This window comes from Eleutherodactylus coqui, chromosome 1, assembly GCF_035609145.1.
Source record: "Eleutherodactylus coqui strain aEleCoq1 chromosome 1, aEleCoq1.hap1, whole genome shotgun sequence".
Classification (NCBI taxonomy): Eukaryota; Metazoa; Chordata; class Amphibia; order Anura; family Eleutherodactylidae; genus Eleutherodactylus; species Eleutherodactylus coqui.
Window position 1 is genome coordinate 36,191,321 of NC_089837.1, and position 18,062 is coordinate 36,209,382.

At 49.3% G+C, this 18,062-nt stretch overlaps 1 protein-coding gene across 3 annotated transcripts in view; it reads right to left on the reverse strand.

The window, feature by feature from the left end:
* The window catches only part of KIF13B (kinesin family member 13B), a 206,348-nt gene extending 188,517 nt beyond the window's left edge, over positions 1-17,831 (reverse strand). For all 3 annotated transcript variants that reach the window (XM_066594892.1, XM_066594888.1, XM_066594894.1), the window contains exon 1: positions 17,734-17,831. In XM_066594892.1, coding sequence (XP_066450989.1) covers positions 17,734-17,788 — 55 coding nt within the window. In that variant the 5' untranslated portion in view covers positions 17,789-17,831. The remainder of the gene's footprint in view (positions 1-17,733) is intronic.
* Positions 17,832-18,062: the final 231 nt, after the last annotated feature.

Below are 18,062 nucleotides of genomic sequence, written 5' to 3' on the forward strand. Positions count from 1 at the left end.
TACATACTTTTTCCCTGTAGCTGGAGCATCGATAGGAACCGCATCTATAGGAGCCCCAATTACAAGGAAACATCCCCTTTGTAGGGACAACAACAGAGCTGATCTGGGTCTGCTAGGACCCTACAGCTCTGCTGTGCCAGGGAATCCCGGTGTTCACGTGATCGCCGGCTCATGTAGTGGAAGAAACCCTTCTGCTTGCACTTTTTAGTACATAGTACTCATTGAGCGCCATGTATCCGGGAAAGGAGGGGGGGAGCTTCTCAGCTCTGGCTAAACGCTGAGGTCCCGACCTGCTCGTGCTTGATTGCAGCAGCAGAGGCTTTAATCCTGTGCAGTATTTCTGCCATCGGGCGGGCTTAAAGCCCAGGATCAAGGGCCATGCATTTACAAAGTTTGGTCCTTAAGGGGTTAACACAAACAATACGTAATGGAGCCAACGATGATTTTTATGTCTGCGTGAAATAAAGGACAATGAAAAGTGAACTATTACCGTTGGCCACGTTTAGACTGAACCATTATCGCTCATTTGATGTTTTGAACAAGTAGAAGATCTCCTCCGGTCTTCACCGGTCATCGAGAACCACTTCCAGAACGCTCTCTCCTGGCGAGGACGCTCGGACTGACCCAACACGCCTGAAGAATCAGCAGAAAGCCTGCAATTGATTTCCAATTAACCATAGCTGGAGGCGGATGAGCGAGCCGTCGGCTGTCGCTGCCAGCGTTGGGTTACCGGATCTACCCTGAACACACACAAGAGTCGCCAGCGAGGGAAGCGGACGAGGCTTGTAATAATCACTGCTGATGGGAGACTTACTGCTGCAACATCACCTGCTCTTCAAGGGACACTGGCATACATTCATTCTACTGTTCCCTGTTATCAGCCAGGGGGAAATGACTGTAGAACTATCCAAAGTAACAAAACAGGAAAAACGAAAACGTAGTCATACAAATATTGCAAACTTTGGTTTGTGCCTCTCTGGGGTAAAAAAAAATAAAATTCTGCTTTAAAACTTTTCAGCCTCGGCTGGCACTTTTTAAGTATGAGGGGCGCGTGGCACCAGGAGGTTCCACTATAGGCAGGACATATACCGGAGATCTATGTGAGCTCACAGCTGCTGAGGACGCCTACTTCCAGCACACACACGCACCAACATATACTAAGAGGCATGTGCTTCTTAACCCATTAAGGACCAGCCACTGTATATATACGGCGGCTGGTGCTGGGCTTTGAGGACCACCGATCGTAAAAATACGGCGGTGCTCTAAGTCTCCTGCCTCTGCAATCAGTCAGGCAGGAACAGGTTATCAGCTGTTAGTGACAGCTGATACCCTGGAGCAGAAGGGCAGGAGGGGTTTTTAACCCTTCCTGCCTTCTGCTTCCCCGATGTACAGTGCTCAATGAGCACTGTCGGGGCAAAGTGAAAGTAAGAAGTTCTTTCACTACGGGAGCCTCGGGGGGTCATGTGACCTCCCGGGATTCCCTGCTACTGCAGAGCTGGAGGGTCAGACTTAGACCCTGGCAGCTCTGCAGGTGACTAATGTCACCACAAGGGTTGCTTTCCCCTGTAACTAGGGCTCCTATGGACGCCCCAGCTACAGTGGGAAAGTGTCAAATAAAGAAAAAAAAAAGTGAGTGTCCCCCAGAGGTCTTATATGACGTCATGGGGGACACAGATAGTAAAAAACACAACTACATAAATAAGTAAAACAAAACAACAGAATAAAACAACAATACATACAAAAGAAAGAGAACAACACAGAGCAGACGCCAACAAAAACGGTCGCCGTATGTGCCCTGTAAACCAAAACCATACATACTATATATCAAAACGTCCGAAATAAATAGAGGAACCCATTCCCATACTTTATTTTAGTGTAAATATAAAAATAATTTTTAAAAAAACTATAAATGTTAAAAAAATCATTTTTTTTTAGCATTTTACCCCCAATAAAACTAAAAAACGGAAAAAAAAGTCAGTGAAAAAGATATTAAAAAAATAGTCCAATATGTCACGGAAAAAAAAAACGCAGCAAAAATAATTTTGGTAGCTAAAGGAAAAAAAATGGAGCAGTAAAATCGCCACATGGGTAAAATCCCTAAAAAGTGTCTGGTCCTTAAGGTACAAAATAACCTGGTCCTTAAGGGGTTAAAGGGGATGCAGGTCATCCCCCATCAACAAGATAGGAAATAACTGAGCAGTTGGGGCTTTACCACAGAGACCCTCGTAGATCTCAAGAACGAGGGTCCAATGACCCCTATCCCTCTCACTCCAGGGTCACAGAACTGGTCGTGTAAAAGCTCTAGCGATTGGTTCACTTTCAATGGGGCAGTGGAGAAACCCGTAGCACCCGCTCCGCCCCAGTGAAATGAATGGAGTGCTGACGGCGCGTGATTGGCTGGCGCAGCATTCACGGTGATGACACTGCAAGGGAAGAAGCGCCGTCCACAGTGACTTACAGCAGGACACGAGAGTCCTCTTCTCGAGATCAGCGATGAAACCCCCCACCAATCAGCAAGTTATCCCCTATACTGGGTATAGGAAATAACTCGATATTCTGGTGCAACCCCTTTAATACACTTGGCACATCTTCCTCCAGCAGAGTTCATCAAAAAAAGAAAAAAAATCGGGCCCCAACTTTCCTTTAAAATACTGAAACGTCACTATCGTTCCTCTGTTATTCCTATTGGAAATAAAACCAAGCGATCAATTTAGTCATATTACTCCCAATCTCAAAGTGGTGCATCAACACACACGCCAATACTGCCAGTGGCAATGGACCCGCTCAGTTGTCAATTTATTCATACATTTTCAGGAGGAACAACAGAGTTATAAGTACTATAGAAAGTTCTACAAAAAGCAGCTCCACAGCACACGTCCAATCTACATCCTGCAGCCATAAACCATAGTGACGAGCTCTCCAGGACAAACCATGTGCGATGAATAAGCGTGCAGCGCCCGCACGATTCACCTGTGGACTCCATCCTGGTATTACCTGCTACAGAGAAGGTGTGACCGCGCTTTTTATAACCCCACATTTCTGTTACATCCCGGAATAAACCTAGTGATGTACGCTACATAATAGTCATAATAAATAACCCCGTAATTATGTGTCACAGCGGAACGCAGGAAAACACTTGGAAGAAGGGAAATAATATCTGGCGTCCCTCCACGCTCATATCCTGATGTTATTATGAATGTTAATGAGCCCTTATCCCTCTTCTAAATGCAAAACCGCCTCCAGTCACTTCCGCACCCTCCTGGATAAAGCACTGCTTGTTCAAGTGTAAACCGCAGCGATGGGGTCAGACAGAAATAGACCACACAGAGGAGCAAGACCCCAAATACCAACCGCTCATCTCCAACATGTCCTGACAGTCATACCGAGGAGACAAACTAGGGCAGTATTATAGTAGTTATATTCTTGTACATAGGGGGCAGTATTATAGTAGTTATATTCTTGTACATAGGAGGCAGTATTATAGTAGTTATATTCTTGTACATAGGAGGCAGTATTATAGTAGTTATATTCTTGTACAAAGGAGGCAGTATTATAGTAGTTATATTCTTGTACATAGGGGGCAGTATTATAGTAGTTATATTCTTGTACATAGGAGGGCAGTATTATAGTAGTTATATTCTTGTACATCGGGGCAGTATTATAGTAGTTATATTCTTGTACATAGGAGGCAGTATTATAGTAGTTATATTCTTGTACATATGGGGCAGTATTATAGTAGTTATGATCTTGTACATAGGAGCAGTATTATAGTAGTTATATTCTTGTACATAGGGGGCAGTATTATAGTAGTTATATTCTTGTACATAGGGGGCAGTATTATAGTAGTTATATTCTTGTACATAGGGGGCAGTATTATAGTAGTTATATTCTTGTACATAGGAGCAGTATTATAGTAGTTATATTTGTGTACATAGAGGGCAGTATTATAGTATTTATATTCTTGTACATAGGGGGCAGTATTATAGTAGTTATATTCTTGTACATAGGGGGCAGAATTATAGTAGTTATATTCTTGTACATAGGGGACAGTATTATAGTAGTTATATTCTTGTATATAGGGGACAGTATTATAGTAGTTATATTCTTGTACATAGGGGGGCAGTATTATAGTAGTTATATTCTTGTACATATGGGGCAGTATTATAGTAGTTATATTCTTGTACATGGGGGCAGTATTATAGTAGTTATATTCTTGTACATATGAGGCAGTATTATAGTAGTTATATTCTTGTCAATAGGGGGCAGAATTATAGTAGTTATATTCTTGTACATAGGGTCAGTATTATAGTAGTTATATTCTTGTACATAGGAGGCAGTATTATAGTAGTTATATTCTTGTACATAGGGAGCAGTATTATAGTAGTTATATTCTTGTACATAGAGGCAGTATTATAGTAGTTATATTGTTGTACATAGGGGGCAGTATTATAGTAGTTATATTCTTATACATGGGGGGCAGTATTATAGTAGTTATATTCTTGTACATAGGGGGGCAGTATTATAGTAGTTATATTCTTGTACATAGGAGGCAGTATTATAGTAGTTATATTCTTGTACATGGGGCAGTATTATAGTAGTTATATTCTTGTACATAGGAGGCAGTATTATAGTAGTTATATTATTGTACATAGGGGGCAGTATTATAGTAGTTATATTATTGTACATAGGGGGCAGTATTATAGTAGTTATATTCTTGCACATAGGAGCAGTATTATAGTAGTTATATTCTTGTACATAGGGGGCAGTATTATAGTAGTTATATTCTTGTACATAGGAGCAGTATTATAGTAGTTATATTCTTGTACATAGGGGGCAGTATTATAGTAGTTATATTCTTGTACATAGGGAGCAGTATTATAGTAGTTATGTTCTTGTACATAGAAGCAGTATTATAGTAGTTATATTTTTGTACATAGGGGCAGTATTATAGTAGTTATATTCTTGTACATAGAGGGCAGTATTATAGTAGTCATATTCTTGTACATAGGGGGCAGTATTATAGTAGTTATATTCTTGTACATAGGGAGCAGTATTATATTAGTTATATTCTTGTACATGGGGCAGTATTATAGTAGTTATATTCTTGTACATAGGAGGCAGTATTATAGTAGTTATATTCTTGTACATAGGGGACAGTATTATAGTAGTTATATTCTTGTATATAGGAGGCAGTATTATAGTAGTTATATTCTTGTACATAGGGGGCAGTATTATAGTAGTTATATTCTTGTACATAGGGAGCAGTATTATAGTAGTTATATTCTTGTACATAGAGGCAGTATTATAGTAGTTATATTGTTGTACATAGGGGGCAGTATTATAGTAGTTATATTCTTATACTTGGGGGGCAGTATTATAGTAGTTATATTCTTGTACATAGGGGGGCAGTATTATAGTAGTTATATTCTTGTACATGGGGCAGTATTATAGTAGTTATATTCTTGTACATAGGAGGCAGTATTATAGTAGTTATATTATTGTACATAGGGGGCAGTATTATAGTAGTTATATTATTGTACATAGGGGGCAGTATTATAGTAGTTATATTCTTGCACATAGGAGCAGTATTATAGTAGTTATATTCTTGTACATAGGGGGGCAGTATTATAGTAGTTATATTCTTGTACATAGGAGCAGTATTATAGTAGTTATATTCTTGTACATAGGGGGCAGTATTATAGTAGTTATATTCTTGTACATAGGGAGCAGTATTATAGTAGTTATGTTCTTGTACATAGAAGCAGTATTATAGTAGTTATATTTTTGTACATAGGGGCAGTATTATAGTAGTTATATTCTTGTACATAGGGGGCAGTATTATAGTAGTTATATTCTTGTACATAGGGAGCAGTATTATATTAGTTATATTCTTGTACATGGGGCAGTATTATAGTAGTTATATTCTTGTACATAGGAGGCAGTATTATAGTAGTTATATTCTTGTACATAGGGGACAGTATTATAGTAGTTATATTCTTGTATATAGGAGGCAGTATTATAGTAGTTATCTTCTTGTACATAGGGGGCAGTATTATAGTAGTTATCTTCTTGTACATAGGGGGCAGTATTATAGTAGTTATATTCTTGTACATAGGGTGCAGTATTATAGTATTTATATTCTTGTACATAGGAGGCAGTATTACAGTAGTTATATTCTTGTACATAGGAGGCAGTATTATAGTATTTATATTCTTGTACATAGGGGGTAGTATTATAGTAGTTATATTCTTGTACATAGGAGCAGTATTATAGTAGTTATATTCTTGTACATAGGGGGCAGTATTATAGTAGTTATATTCTTGTACATAGGGGGCAGTATTATAGTAGTTATATTCTTGTACATATGGGCAGTATTCTAGTAGTTATATTCTTGTACATAGGAGCAGTATTCTAGTAGTTATATTCTTGTACATAGGAGGCAGTATTATAGTAGTTATATTCTTGTACATAGGGGGCAGTATTATAGTAGTTATATTCTTGTACATAGGAGGCAGTATTCTAGTAGTTATATTCTTGTACATAGGAGGCAGTATTATAATGATTATAAATTGTCTATTTACTTGTTTCTCGTGTCAGAGCAGCTTTAATATTTCTCTTGTGCTGCAAGATCCATAAGTCATTTCAGATGGTGGAACATACGTCTGTGACTGGGTTACAATATATACATTCCAGGACGTGCTGAAACAGGAAACATGCCTGTCATTCTATGCCAAATATGGGAGATAAGAACTTTTTGACTTTTCAATTTATCACTGAAATTGCTACTATACATTTTGCAAGGAAGGATAGTGTGACATAACTGCAGGACAAGTATATGTACCGCTGTACTGCAGGCAGGGTTACGTCATCTGCCAACACTGAAGGGCCACAAGGTGACATTGTTACATTGTATGGGAGAACTGCATTATGTATCAGGCTACATGTGGGAGTGTCCATGTATAATTTCAGTATCAGACCCCTCCAACAAGGTTATATTTCCAAGAGGAATAACAGAGGAACACTGAAGCAAAGATACTCACTAACTGTTACTTTATGGCGAGCACAAGTATTTCCTAAATCATATATATCAGGAGAGAGAAGATTATTAACCTCTAGAAAATTCCCCGGCAGGTACAAATACGGGTGGCGGTAGGGGCGTAGGGTAAAAGGAGGGGGGCGGGTATAGATATTTATCACTGTCAGTAATTTTTAAAGTCCGTGCCTGCAGAGGCCATGCTGGGGTGTGCTATAACGTATTTATGACTGCGTCACACGAGGTTGATACATTTTCATATCTTTAGATACGGCTAGCCTTGTGGCGGCACTTATTACACCCCCCAGCTACTTGAGCGACGCTGCGACAAGTTTTGCAACTTTTGCAATTCTTAAGTCTGTGCGATAACCTGCTTCCTGCCCGCGGTGCTGGACACTTGTGAAAACTGAAGATGGCCAAAGTGACAAATCCGTGCATAGAAAACCGCGTGCCATATAAACTATGGCGCAGCGCACTATTAGGATCAGTGGTTCACTTTCTTGCTGCGACTTCCACCGCGGGGTTTGCCATGCGAACAGGACTGAATGGTGACTATACTGGCTGCCACCCAGCTCTCCCAGGGACAGATAGGTGAGGACCGGTTGAACAGCCAGAGGAACAATGGCGCCTTGTATATACTGCGGCGTGCGGTTCTACGGTCAGGTCAGAGGTCATCGAGAGGGAAGTGAAGACCCAGAAGTGGTGGAGAAGTAAGGAGAGTTGAGGAATCTCCGCTCTGCCCTGCGGTTCCTTCTCTTCTGCATTTCTTGTTTTGTAGACACATCTGAGGTCAGCGGGACGAGAAACGTGACCAGAAAGTAACGAGCGGCGCTGACTAGTCACAGTCAGGGGGTAAATACTCATTACGGGTTTACGAGGAGCGCCGGCAGGTACATCACCAGGCTTTACACACAACTCAGCTGACGTGATCTTCTGCCGTGTCACACGTGTGTCAGCTAGACGGGAAGCCCCGCCCACCATGACCGCTGTGTCTATAGTCAGTGAAGAGCTAATACATCATTAACGCTTTCTGTTAATGTGCAAAACCTCTTCACAGTACAAAGAAAAATACATTCAGGTGGAAACCATCAACAAGCAGGCTTGAATAATAAGAACAGATATCGTCGGGCTCCCCAATCTACCTACGGCACCAGGCTCCCATATAGACTACGTCATCAGGCGCCAGGGCGGTCGCCCCCCCCCCCCAATACACTGCGGCACCAGTTCTCCCCCCCCCCCCAATACACTGCGGCGCCAGGGCCTTCCCCCCCCCAATACACTGCGGCGCCAGGGCTCCCCCCCCCCAATACACTGCGGCGCCAGGGCTCCCCCCCCCCAATACACTGCGGCACCATGGCTCCCCCCCCCCAATACACTGCGGCGCCATGGCTCCCCCCCCCCCAATACACTGCGGCGCCATGGCTCCCCCCCCCCCCAATACACTGCGGCGCCATGGCTCCCCCCCCCCAATACACTGCGGCGCCATGGCTCCCCCCCCCCAATACACTGCGGCGCCATGGCTCCCCCCCCCCCAATACACTGCGGCGCCATGGCTCCCCCCCCCCCAATACACTGCGGCGCCAGGGCTCCCCCCCCCCCAATACACTGCGGCGCCAGGGCTCCCCCCCCTCAATACACTGCGGCGCCAGGGCTCCCCTCCCCCCAATACACTGTGGCGCCAGGGCTCCCCCCCCCCCAATACACTGCGGCGCCAGGGCTCCCCCCTCAATACACTAGAGCACCAGGGCTCCCCCCCCCCAATACACTGCAGCACCAGGGCTCCCCCCCAATACATTGCGGCGCCAGGGCTCCCCCCCAATACACTGCGGCACCAGGGCTCCCCCCCAATACACTGCGGCACCAGGGCTCCCCCCAATACACTGCGGCGCCAGGCAGGCAGCGAGTGCTGCTCCCTTGTTATCATGGATTTAAACCCTTGCCCAGCATCAGATCTGTAATCCCTTTATTGCTGCGATATCACACCGGACCCCCCGGACCCTCACCTGACTGCGGACCCCTCACCTGACTGATCGCAGAATAAGGGGGATTAAGATTACAATGGGGGAATATTCCAGCAGATTACCTTCTTCCAGAGTACAAGGGTGCAGAAAGTGGCTGATAACAGAGAACAATTCTTCAATATCTCATGCAGATGAAATAGTTCCAAAATACAATGCATCATAAAGTGGCTGATAACAGAGAACAATAAGTCCTATGATGCCACAGTACCCGCTATAAACCAGACCACAGACTGACCTCTCCAACAGCTCACAGCAATGGTACAGTATTACCTCTCCTGGGCAGCAATTGGTCCAAGGCGGCGGCCGCCGACCGCACACGGACGGGGCCGCCGACCGCACACGGACGGGGCCGCCGACCGCACACGGACGGGGCCGCCGACCGCACACGGACGGGGCCGCCGACCGCACACGGACGGGGCCGCCGACCGCACACGGACGGGGCCGCCGACCGCACACGGACGGGGCCGCCGACCGCACACGGACGGGGCCGCCGACCGCACACGGACGGGGCCGCCGACCGCACACGGACATCTCTACTACTCACTAGATATACAGTCCACATTCGTTCTCTGTGGCTCCTCCATAGCACTATTAGTCCCTGGTAAAGCTGGGTAATAACTAATCTGACTGCCATTACAGATCCCACCAGGGGCGCCATTTGGGATTTGTCACTGTTGGCAGCCAGTGGTTGTCACCCAGCTTTCCCAAGAACAGATAGAATAAAGGTACCTGCACATCGGCGCCCAACAGTCTTTCCAAAGCCGATCACGATGAATGACAGATAGTTGGAGAAGTCGCTGGCTGGTCATTCCCTTTCAGTGAGCTGAAACAACGCGACTAATGAGCCGATCCTCCCTGTAGGTTTCCCGCCATCATTCTGGCGATAATGACACAGTGTAAACGTACCTCTAATCTTCTCTTTACGGGCGCCGCCATCAACTGCAATGCCCCCTCGTATCACATCCTGTATCCGAGCTATTGGCTGTACAACAGGTACTAGAGCCTCCATGCCCACCTGTATCACATCTTGTATCCAAGCTAGAGGCAGTACAACAGGGTACTAGAGCGTCCATTCCTGGCTGTATCACATCTTGTATCCAAGCTAGAGGCGGTACAACAGGGTACTAGAGCCTCCATGCCCCCCGTATCACATCTTATATCCAAGCTAGAGGCAGTACAACAGGGTACTAGAGCCTCCATGCCTGCCCATATCACACCTTGTATCCAAGCTAGAGATGGTACAACAGGGTACTAGAGCCTCCATGCCCACCTGTATCACATCTTGTATCTGAGCTACAGGCGGTACAACAGGGTACTAGAGCCTCCATGCCTGCCCATATCACACCTTGTATCCAAGCTAGAGATGGTACAACAGGGTACTAGAGCCTCCATGCCTGCCCGTATCACACCTTGTATCCAAGCTAGAGGCAGTACAACAGGGTACTAGAGCCTCCATGACCCCTGTATCACATCTTGTATCCAAGCTAGAGGCAGTACAACAGGGTACTAGAGCCTCCATGACCCCTGTATCACATCTTGTATCCAAGCTAGAGGGAGTACAACAGGGTACTAGAGCCTCCATGACTGCCCGTATCACATCTTGTATCCAAGCTAGAGGCGGTACAACAGGGTACTAGAGCCTCCATGCCTGCCTGTATCACATCTTGTATCCAAGCTAGAGGCAGTACAACAGGGTACTAGAGCCTCCATGACCCCTGTATCACATCTTGTATCCAAGCTAGAGGCGGTACTATTTATATTTATCCAGTGGCAGTACTATTTACTTTGTTACTCCCGTGAAGTCCGTGGGCGGTCAGAGTCGGCGCAGGACGCTGTTTGCGCTGTAGGGTCACGTTCTCACACACTGGATTTCCTGTGGATTTTCAGAGAATCCGCACGGATTAAGGATGGATCTCCACAGCGATGGCGACAGATCATATGAGGGAGGCACAAAAAACTGCAGAGATCACCATGATCAAGCCGCGACGTCCACAATGGGAAGAAGGCTCTTTTGGGCTAATTGCAAGGCCACCAAATCACCCTTTGGCACAAGTGTATTGTGGGCACATTTATGAGGAAGAGCGCCCCCACCTGACTGCTGGTCTCCTGACCCGAACTCAGAGCATCATGGAGAGTCCTGGACTGACGGCGATTCCCATGATGCTCAGCGTTCAGGTGGGGAGACCTGCGGGTGGGTGGGGACACTCGCCCCATAATACCCTCATGGGCCTCTTCCCGTTCCCCTGGGGTATCGGCACACGGCACTGGAGCGTTAGTCATCAGTGTTTGATTGGTGGGGGTCCAATCGTTAGTAAGCACAATGACTAATAGAATTACAAGAGTTGTCTGGGACTCCCAGTATTGGCGACCATATCCTGGGGATTCAGTAGTTGATCAGCGGGGGTCCGCCACTCAGGGTCCCCACCAATCAGCTGATCCCTACTGCTAGAAGCAGATAACGCCGTTAACATTGCAGCACAGCTCCACTGAAAACAATGGAATACCACCTGGGGGCGCCGCAGAGCTGACAGCGCCATCAGCGATCAGTGGAGGATCCCAGGTGGTGGACCCCCGCCAATCAACTATTTTCAAGGTGGTCCGAGTCCAATATCACGCTCAACCATGTAAATACAGCCGCACTAACAGTCCGCATAGACAGCGGGCCAATCGATCTGTAGGGATCACAAGTGGTAGACCCTGACAATCAACTAGAGAGGACTTACCCTGCGGATAGGTCATCCAGAGCACAAGCCTGGGACAACCCCTTTAAGGGGCCACCACGATCCAGACCCTTCATTTTTTCCCCCAGGCACTGGGGCTCATTCAGATGTGTGACTGTCCTGTTACCGAACCTCTGCGCCCTTCCCCGGCTGAAGTACGGGCCTCTGGGTAATCATTGGGACTCCCACCAATCATCCATTCTGATGGCTGTCGGGACCCCAACTAATCCAACCTGACAGTCTATCCTAAAAATCAATGTTTAGTCCCAGAAAACCCCTTTAAAAAGTTTTTTTTAAGTTTCTGGTAAAAATGGTGAAAAAGAAGAAATAGTTAAAAATACATAATCTATACTCACCACTCAAATCACTGGCGGTCCGGCACCGCCGCTCCCATCCTCGCTGCCGGCCTCTGCTGACACGTCAGACACACGTGACCGCTGCAGATGATCGCTCACGTCAGAGGTCTCCAGCTGTGTAGTCAGTGACTGGCTGCAGCGGCCACATGTGTATACGGCCCGTCACCGCTGCAGCAGCCACATGTGTATACGGCCCGTCACCGCTGCAGCCGGACCAGCGAGGGGATCAGAGGGGCAATTATAACTTATTTTTAACCATTCCTGCCCCCCAAATGTAAGATCTCATGCCTGTGGCAGTGCCGTGTGCCCAGTGTCAGTAGGGGGCACACAAGGTTAGTGCAGCACCACTACTGGACAGGATGGGTGATACAGGCGCTCATAGTAACAGGTTATAACAGTTCACCATTATACATACCCCAGGCCATCAGAGGTGCCCAGCTGTGGGCAGTCGTGGCATGCAATGGGCAGTAGTACCAGGGTGCATGACAGCAGAGGAAATGATCATTCCATGGATCTCACGCTGCACCACTGAGTGCTCACACACAATTCAAATGTAAAACATGGGCCCCGGGGGCCCGCTGCCACAATCAGCAAGGATTAAGCATGTCCTCCGGGCAGCGTTCATGTTCAGTGGCATTTACACAGCGTGGTGGCCGCAGCGCCAGCACACGACTGCCTGGAGTCATCCCAGGCACTGCGACCTGGAGCATGGCAGGAATCATCACATGTGGCGCCACGAACAGGATGGTGATAAGTTCTGTAGCTTTCTGTTTTTCATGTTTCAAGATCTCTGCTTGCTGTAAACCTGCTGAAATCTAATACTTCTCACAGCTGAGGGTTCGTTACAATTGTATAAAGTGTAGACAAACACACCAGCAGCACCAATAGCTCTGCTGTATGGGTGAGCGCCTCCTATACGGGACGACTGTCGGGCGCTGAAGTGGTGAGCACACCTATAGTGCGGTTTGTGATGCCCGTTTACCACAGCATTTCCGCTAGGGGCGCGTTCACACGGCAGAACCCCGCTTCTAAAAACCACGTCAACATCCACGGACCTGCGTATGGATTCTGCCCCGTCAATGGCAAACTATCAAGCCAAGGATTGTGACATGGTATATAGCGGTAGAACGGCAGCGGAATATCCACTACATGTGAGCTTACCCGTAGACGGACCCCCTGCGCAGAACGTAAACCTGCAGCGTGACCACGTACGCCGCAAATCAGCACCATGTGACCGCAGACCAGCAGGTAAGTAGGAATAAAGTGCCCTTGGTGTGTGAGATGGGAAGATTAGATTGTCAGCTCTGCAACAGATTGAGGGACTATATTAACCCCTTAGTGACTAGGCCATTTCTTAGTTTCAGGACCCTGCGATTGTCATCGCCGCTCACAGGAGCCAAAGAGGGGGTAATTAAAAATTCAGCCGTCCCCTATTCATTCCTCAAGATAAGCGGCTCAATAGCTGTCTGGCAGCCACTTACCCCTTCAGTACTAACGAGCCGTCAGTCCCCTCTAGTATATAGGAGATGATTGGGCAAGTAGGACAAGTAAATTAATTGAAATTCGCAAAAAATAAATAAAATTGCCCAAAATTGCAGCTGCGGATCCACCTGGGGATGGCCGGGGGGGGGTCACAGCGGATCCATCCGGGGTCCTGACAATCGCGGATTCATTAGCCCCCACGTGTCAGCGGGTGCAGGCAGCAGCTGAATGGCCGCATTGTCAGACACCGCTGAGGTCATGAGGAGTCAGCGACAATACAGGCTGGTGATGATCCGACCCAACGGGACAGAAACCTGCGCGGGATGCTAACGAGCCACCGCCATTAGTCACAGCACCCCCGAGGACACAGCCAAAGCTGCTACAGAGCCAGTGATAAAGCTGCAGTACTGCTCTCATCCTTCTATATGTGAGGGGGCGCTGTATCCCACCACAGCTTTCCCTGCACTATGAATGGCTGCAATACTGCTCCCATCCTTTACTTATGGAGGGGGCGCTGAAACTAACCACATTGGATGAATGCTGTAGCCTACGAACTTCATCTCTTATGAATGCGGGGGCGCTGCACCCGACCACTATACACAGCTAACCATGTCATGACTGCAGTACGGCTTTTAGCCTTTACGAATGGGGGGGCGCTGTATCTGACAACCCTCCAAAGTTTTCCTTATACCACGAATGGCTGAAATACAAAGTTCATCCTTCATTTATGGAGGGGGCGCTTCCCTAATACTGGGGGTGGCTGCAGTACTGACTTCTACCATTGTGTATGGGGGCGCTGTATCTGACCCCTGTTAAAAGCTTCCCTCATAGTAGGGATAAAGATAGTACCGACGTCGTCCATTATGTATGGGGGGCGCTATACAATCAATAAGAGGGCCGCTGTACTTATTGGGGCACATATATAAACGAACAAAAGTTCCTAAAGTCCAGAATTCCCCAAACCGGGGGCCTCGGTGGTCCGGCAGATGCCAGATTATTGGAATGTCATTGGTGGTGTGATGCTTCAACTTCTTCTCTGGTTGCTGTCAGTGAATGGAAGAGACTGATCAGACTGTTACAATGTATCAGCCGGAGAGCTCCGCTCACTGACACAATGTAACGAACTGCAGCAGCGAGTGTCTCCATTCCCTGACAGCAAGCAGAAACCTTCAATAGTTGGGGAAACTGAAGCAAAGTATATGAGAAGCTTGTAGACCCCGAGCTGTAGGGCTCATTCACACGAGCGTCTCTGCGTGCGCTTTTATGCGCAAGACTTCCATTGATTCTAATTAACATTCACATATTTTCGTGGTGCATTAGAGTCGCCTAAAATACGACCCGGCGCGTCGCTGGGCGCCGAAATACGTATTATATGGAACGCGGAAATACGCCGCGCGCGCGGGCCCGCCCTCGTGTATGGACGCCGCGCACACGGGCCCGCCTTCGTGTATGTACGCCGCACACGCGGGCCCGCCCTCGTGTATGTACGTCGCGCACGCGGGCCCGCCCTCGTGTATGTACGCCGCGCAGGCAGGCCCGCCCTCGTGTATGTACGTCGCGCATAACCGAAAACTGCAATACTGCGGTGTGAATGCCCCTTACTTAGTGGATGAGGCCTCCCATCATTCGGATACACCCCCCTGCACAGAGGGTTAATGACGGCAGCGGTACAGCGGACAACTCCTCCCACCATCCTCCTGTACGTATATACGCCCCCAGCCGATCACTAGAAGGTGACGATTACTACGTTTCCTCATGGGACGCCCCCTGTGTGGTGGACTACAACCCCCAGCATGTCCACTAGTGATCCCAGCCCCCAGATCCATTCACCACAGAAGGACTGCAGCAGCTGATAACAGAGTACAATAGACTGCATCAAAGGCAGAGCAGCCTGGAGACAAGATGGGGATAGTCGCCGACTACTGATCGTCCAGTCACATCAGGTTATGGCAGCGAGCTACGGTAAGGACGGCAGGGATCGGGCGTCCGTGGGGTATACAGGACCATGTGACACAAGCAAGGTCCTCACAGGGTACAGAAGGCCACGTCAGCGGGCACAAACAGCACATCTGGCGCTCGGTGGCCTCACAGTGCCGGTCCGTCACCTCAGCCACAGCTGTGGGCCTCACTTATCACCTCACTGTTACCCGGAGCAACCAATCACAGCGCAGCTTTCATTACCTGCTGAGGTAACAAACGTTGGGATGTGATTGGTTGCTACGGGCATCAGGGACAACTTACTGAGGTACAGCTCTGATACATGTAGCCTGTAGGGGGCCGACATCCCTCCGATCACCGGGCGAACGGCACTCTGCAGACCGGCACTCACGTCGCTCCGCGCTCACTCAGATTACAGACCGTCCGGCCGCTCCGCAGTCACTCAGATTACAGACCGTCCGGCGCTCGCTCAGATTACAGACCGTCCGGCCGCTCCGCGCTCGCTCAGATTACAGACCGTCCGGCCGCTCCGCGCTCGCTCAGGTCACCGGCCGCCCGGTACTCCGCATTCACTCAGATTACAGACCGTCCGGTACTCCGCAGTCACTCAGGTCACCGGCCGCCCGGCGCGCCGCGCTCACTCAGATTACAGACCGCCCGGCGCTCCGCGCTCACTCAGATTACAGACCGCCCGGCGCTCCGCGCTCACTCAGATTACAGACCGCCCGGCGCTCCGCGCTCACTCAGATTACAGACCGCCCGGCGCTCCGCGCTCACTCAGATTACAGACCGCCCGGCGCTCCGCGCTCACTCAGATTACAGACCGCCCGGCGCTCCGCGCTCACTCAGATAACAGACCGCCCGGCGCTCCGCGCTCACTCAGATTACAGACCGCCCGGCGCTCCGCGCTCACTCAGATTACAGACCGCCCGGCGCTCCGCGCTCACTCAGATTACAGACCGCCCGGCGCTCCGCGCTCACTCAGATTACAGACCGCCCGGCGCTCCGCGCTCACTCAGATTACAGACCGCCCGGCGCTCCGCGCTCACTCAGATTACAGACCGCCCGGCGCTCCGCGCTCACTCAGATTGCAGACCGTCCGGCGCTCCGCACTCACTCAGGTCACCGACCGTCCGGCACTCCGCACTCACTCAGATTACAGACCGTCCGGCGCTCCGCGCTCACTCAGATTGCAGACCGCCCGATGCTCCGCACTCACTCAGATTACAGACTGTCCGGTACTCCGCAGTCACTCAGATTACAGACCGCCCGGTACTCCGCAGTCACTCAGATTACAGACCGTCCGCTGCTCCGCACTCACTCAGGTCACCGACCGCCCGGCACTCCGCACTCACTCAGATTACAGACCGCCCGGCACTCCGCACTCACTCAGATTACAGACCGCCCGGCACTCCGCACTCACTCAGATTACAGACCGCCCGGCACTCCGCACTCACTCAGATTACAGACCGCCCGGCACTCCGCACTCACTCAGATTACAGACCCCCCGGCACTCCGCACTCACTCAGATTACAGACCGTCCGGCACTCCGCACTCACTCAGGTCACCGACCGTCCGGCACTCCGCACTCACTCAGATTACAGACCGCCCGGCACTCCGCACTCACTCAGATTACAGACCGCCCGGCGCTCACTCAGGTCACCGACCGTCCGGCACTCCGCACTCACTCAGATTACAGACTGCCCGGTACTCCGCGCTCACTCAGATTACAGACCGCCCGGCACTCCGCACTCACTCAGATTACAGACCCCCCGGCACTCCGCGCTCACTCAGATTACAGACCCCCCGGCACTCCGCACTCACTCAGATTACAGACCGCCCGGTACTCCGCGCTCACTCAGATTACAGACCGTCCGGTACTCCGCACTCACTCAGATTACAGACCGCCCGGCACTCCGCACTCACTCAGATTACAGACCGCCCGGCACTCCGCACTCACTCAGATTACAGACTGTCCGGTACTCCGCAGTCACTCAGATTACAGACCGCCCGGTACTCCGCACTCACTCAGGTTACAGACCGCCCGGTACTCCGCACTCACTCAGGTCACCGGCCGTCCGGTACTCCGCACTCACTCAGATCGCCGGCCGTCTCTCAGCCCGGGTCTCCGCCGTTGCTCCCTTCCCTCCCCCGCACACACAGCTGCCGTCCTCCCCGCTCACCTCTCTTGTTGATCGGCCGGATCCTCACGGCCACCTTCACCTTGGAGTCGCTCATCCTGCGCTCTGGGAGCTCCCAGGACCTGCCCGGACCCCGCCGGCTTCCGTCTCTCAGCGAGGTGGGCGGTAACCAAGGGGCGGGGCCTTGGGAGGCGCGACGTCATGACGTATAAAATTAAAGGACAGCGGCCTGGGATCACGTGGAGGAGGTTGCCATGGAGATACAGCGGCTTCTTCCTCTGAATTATGCAACGTTTCATATAGTGTCACATCTAAGGAGAAAGTACACTGGATCAACCAATCACTGGGCTGCTTTCATTTTCTATTCTACC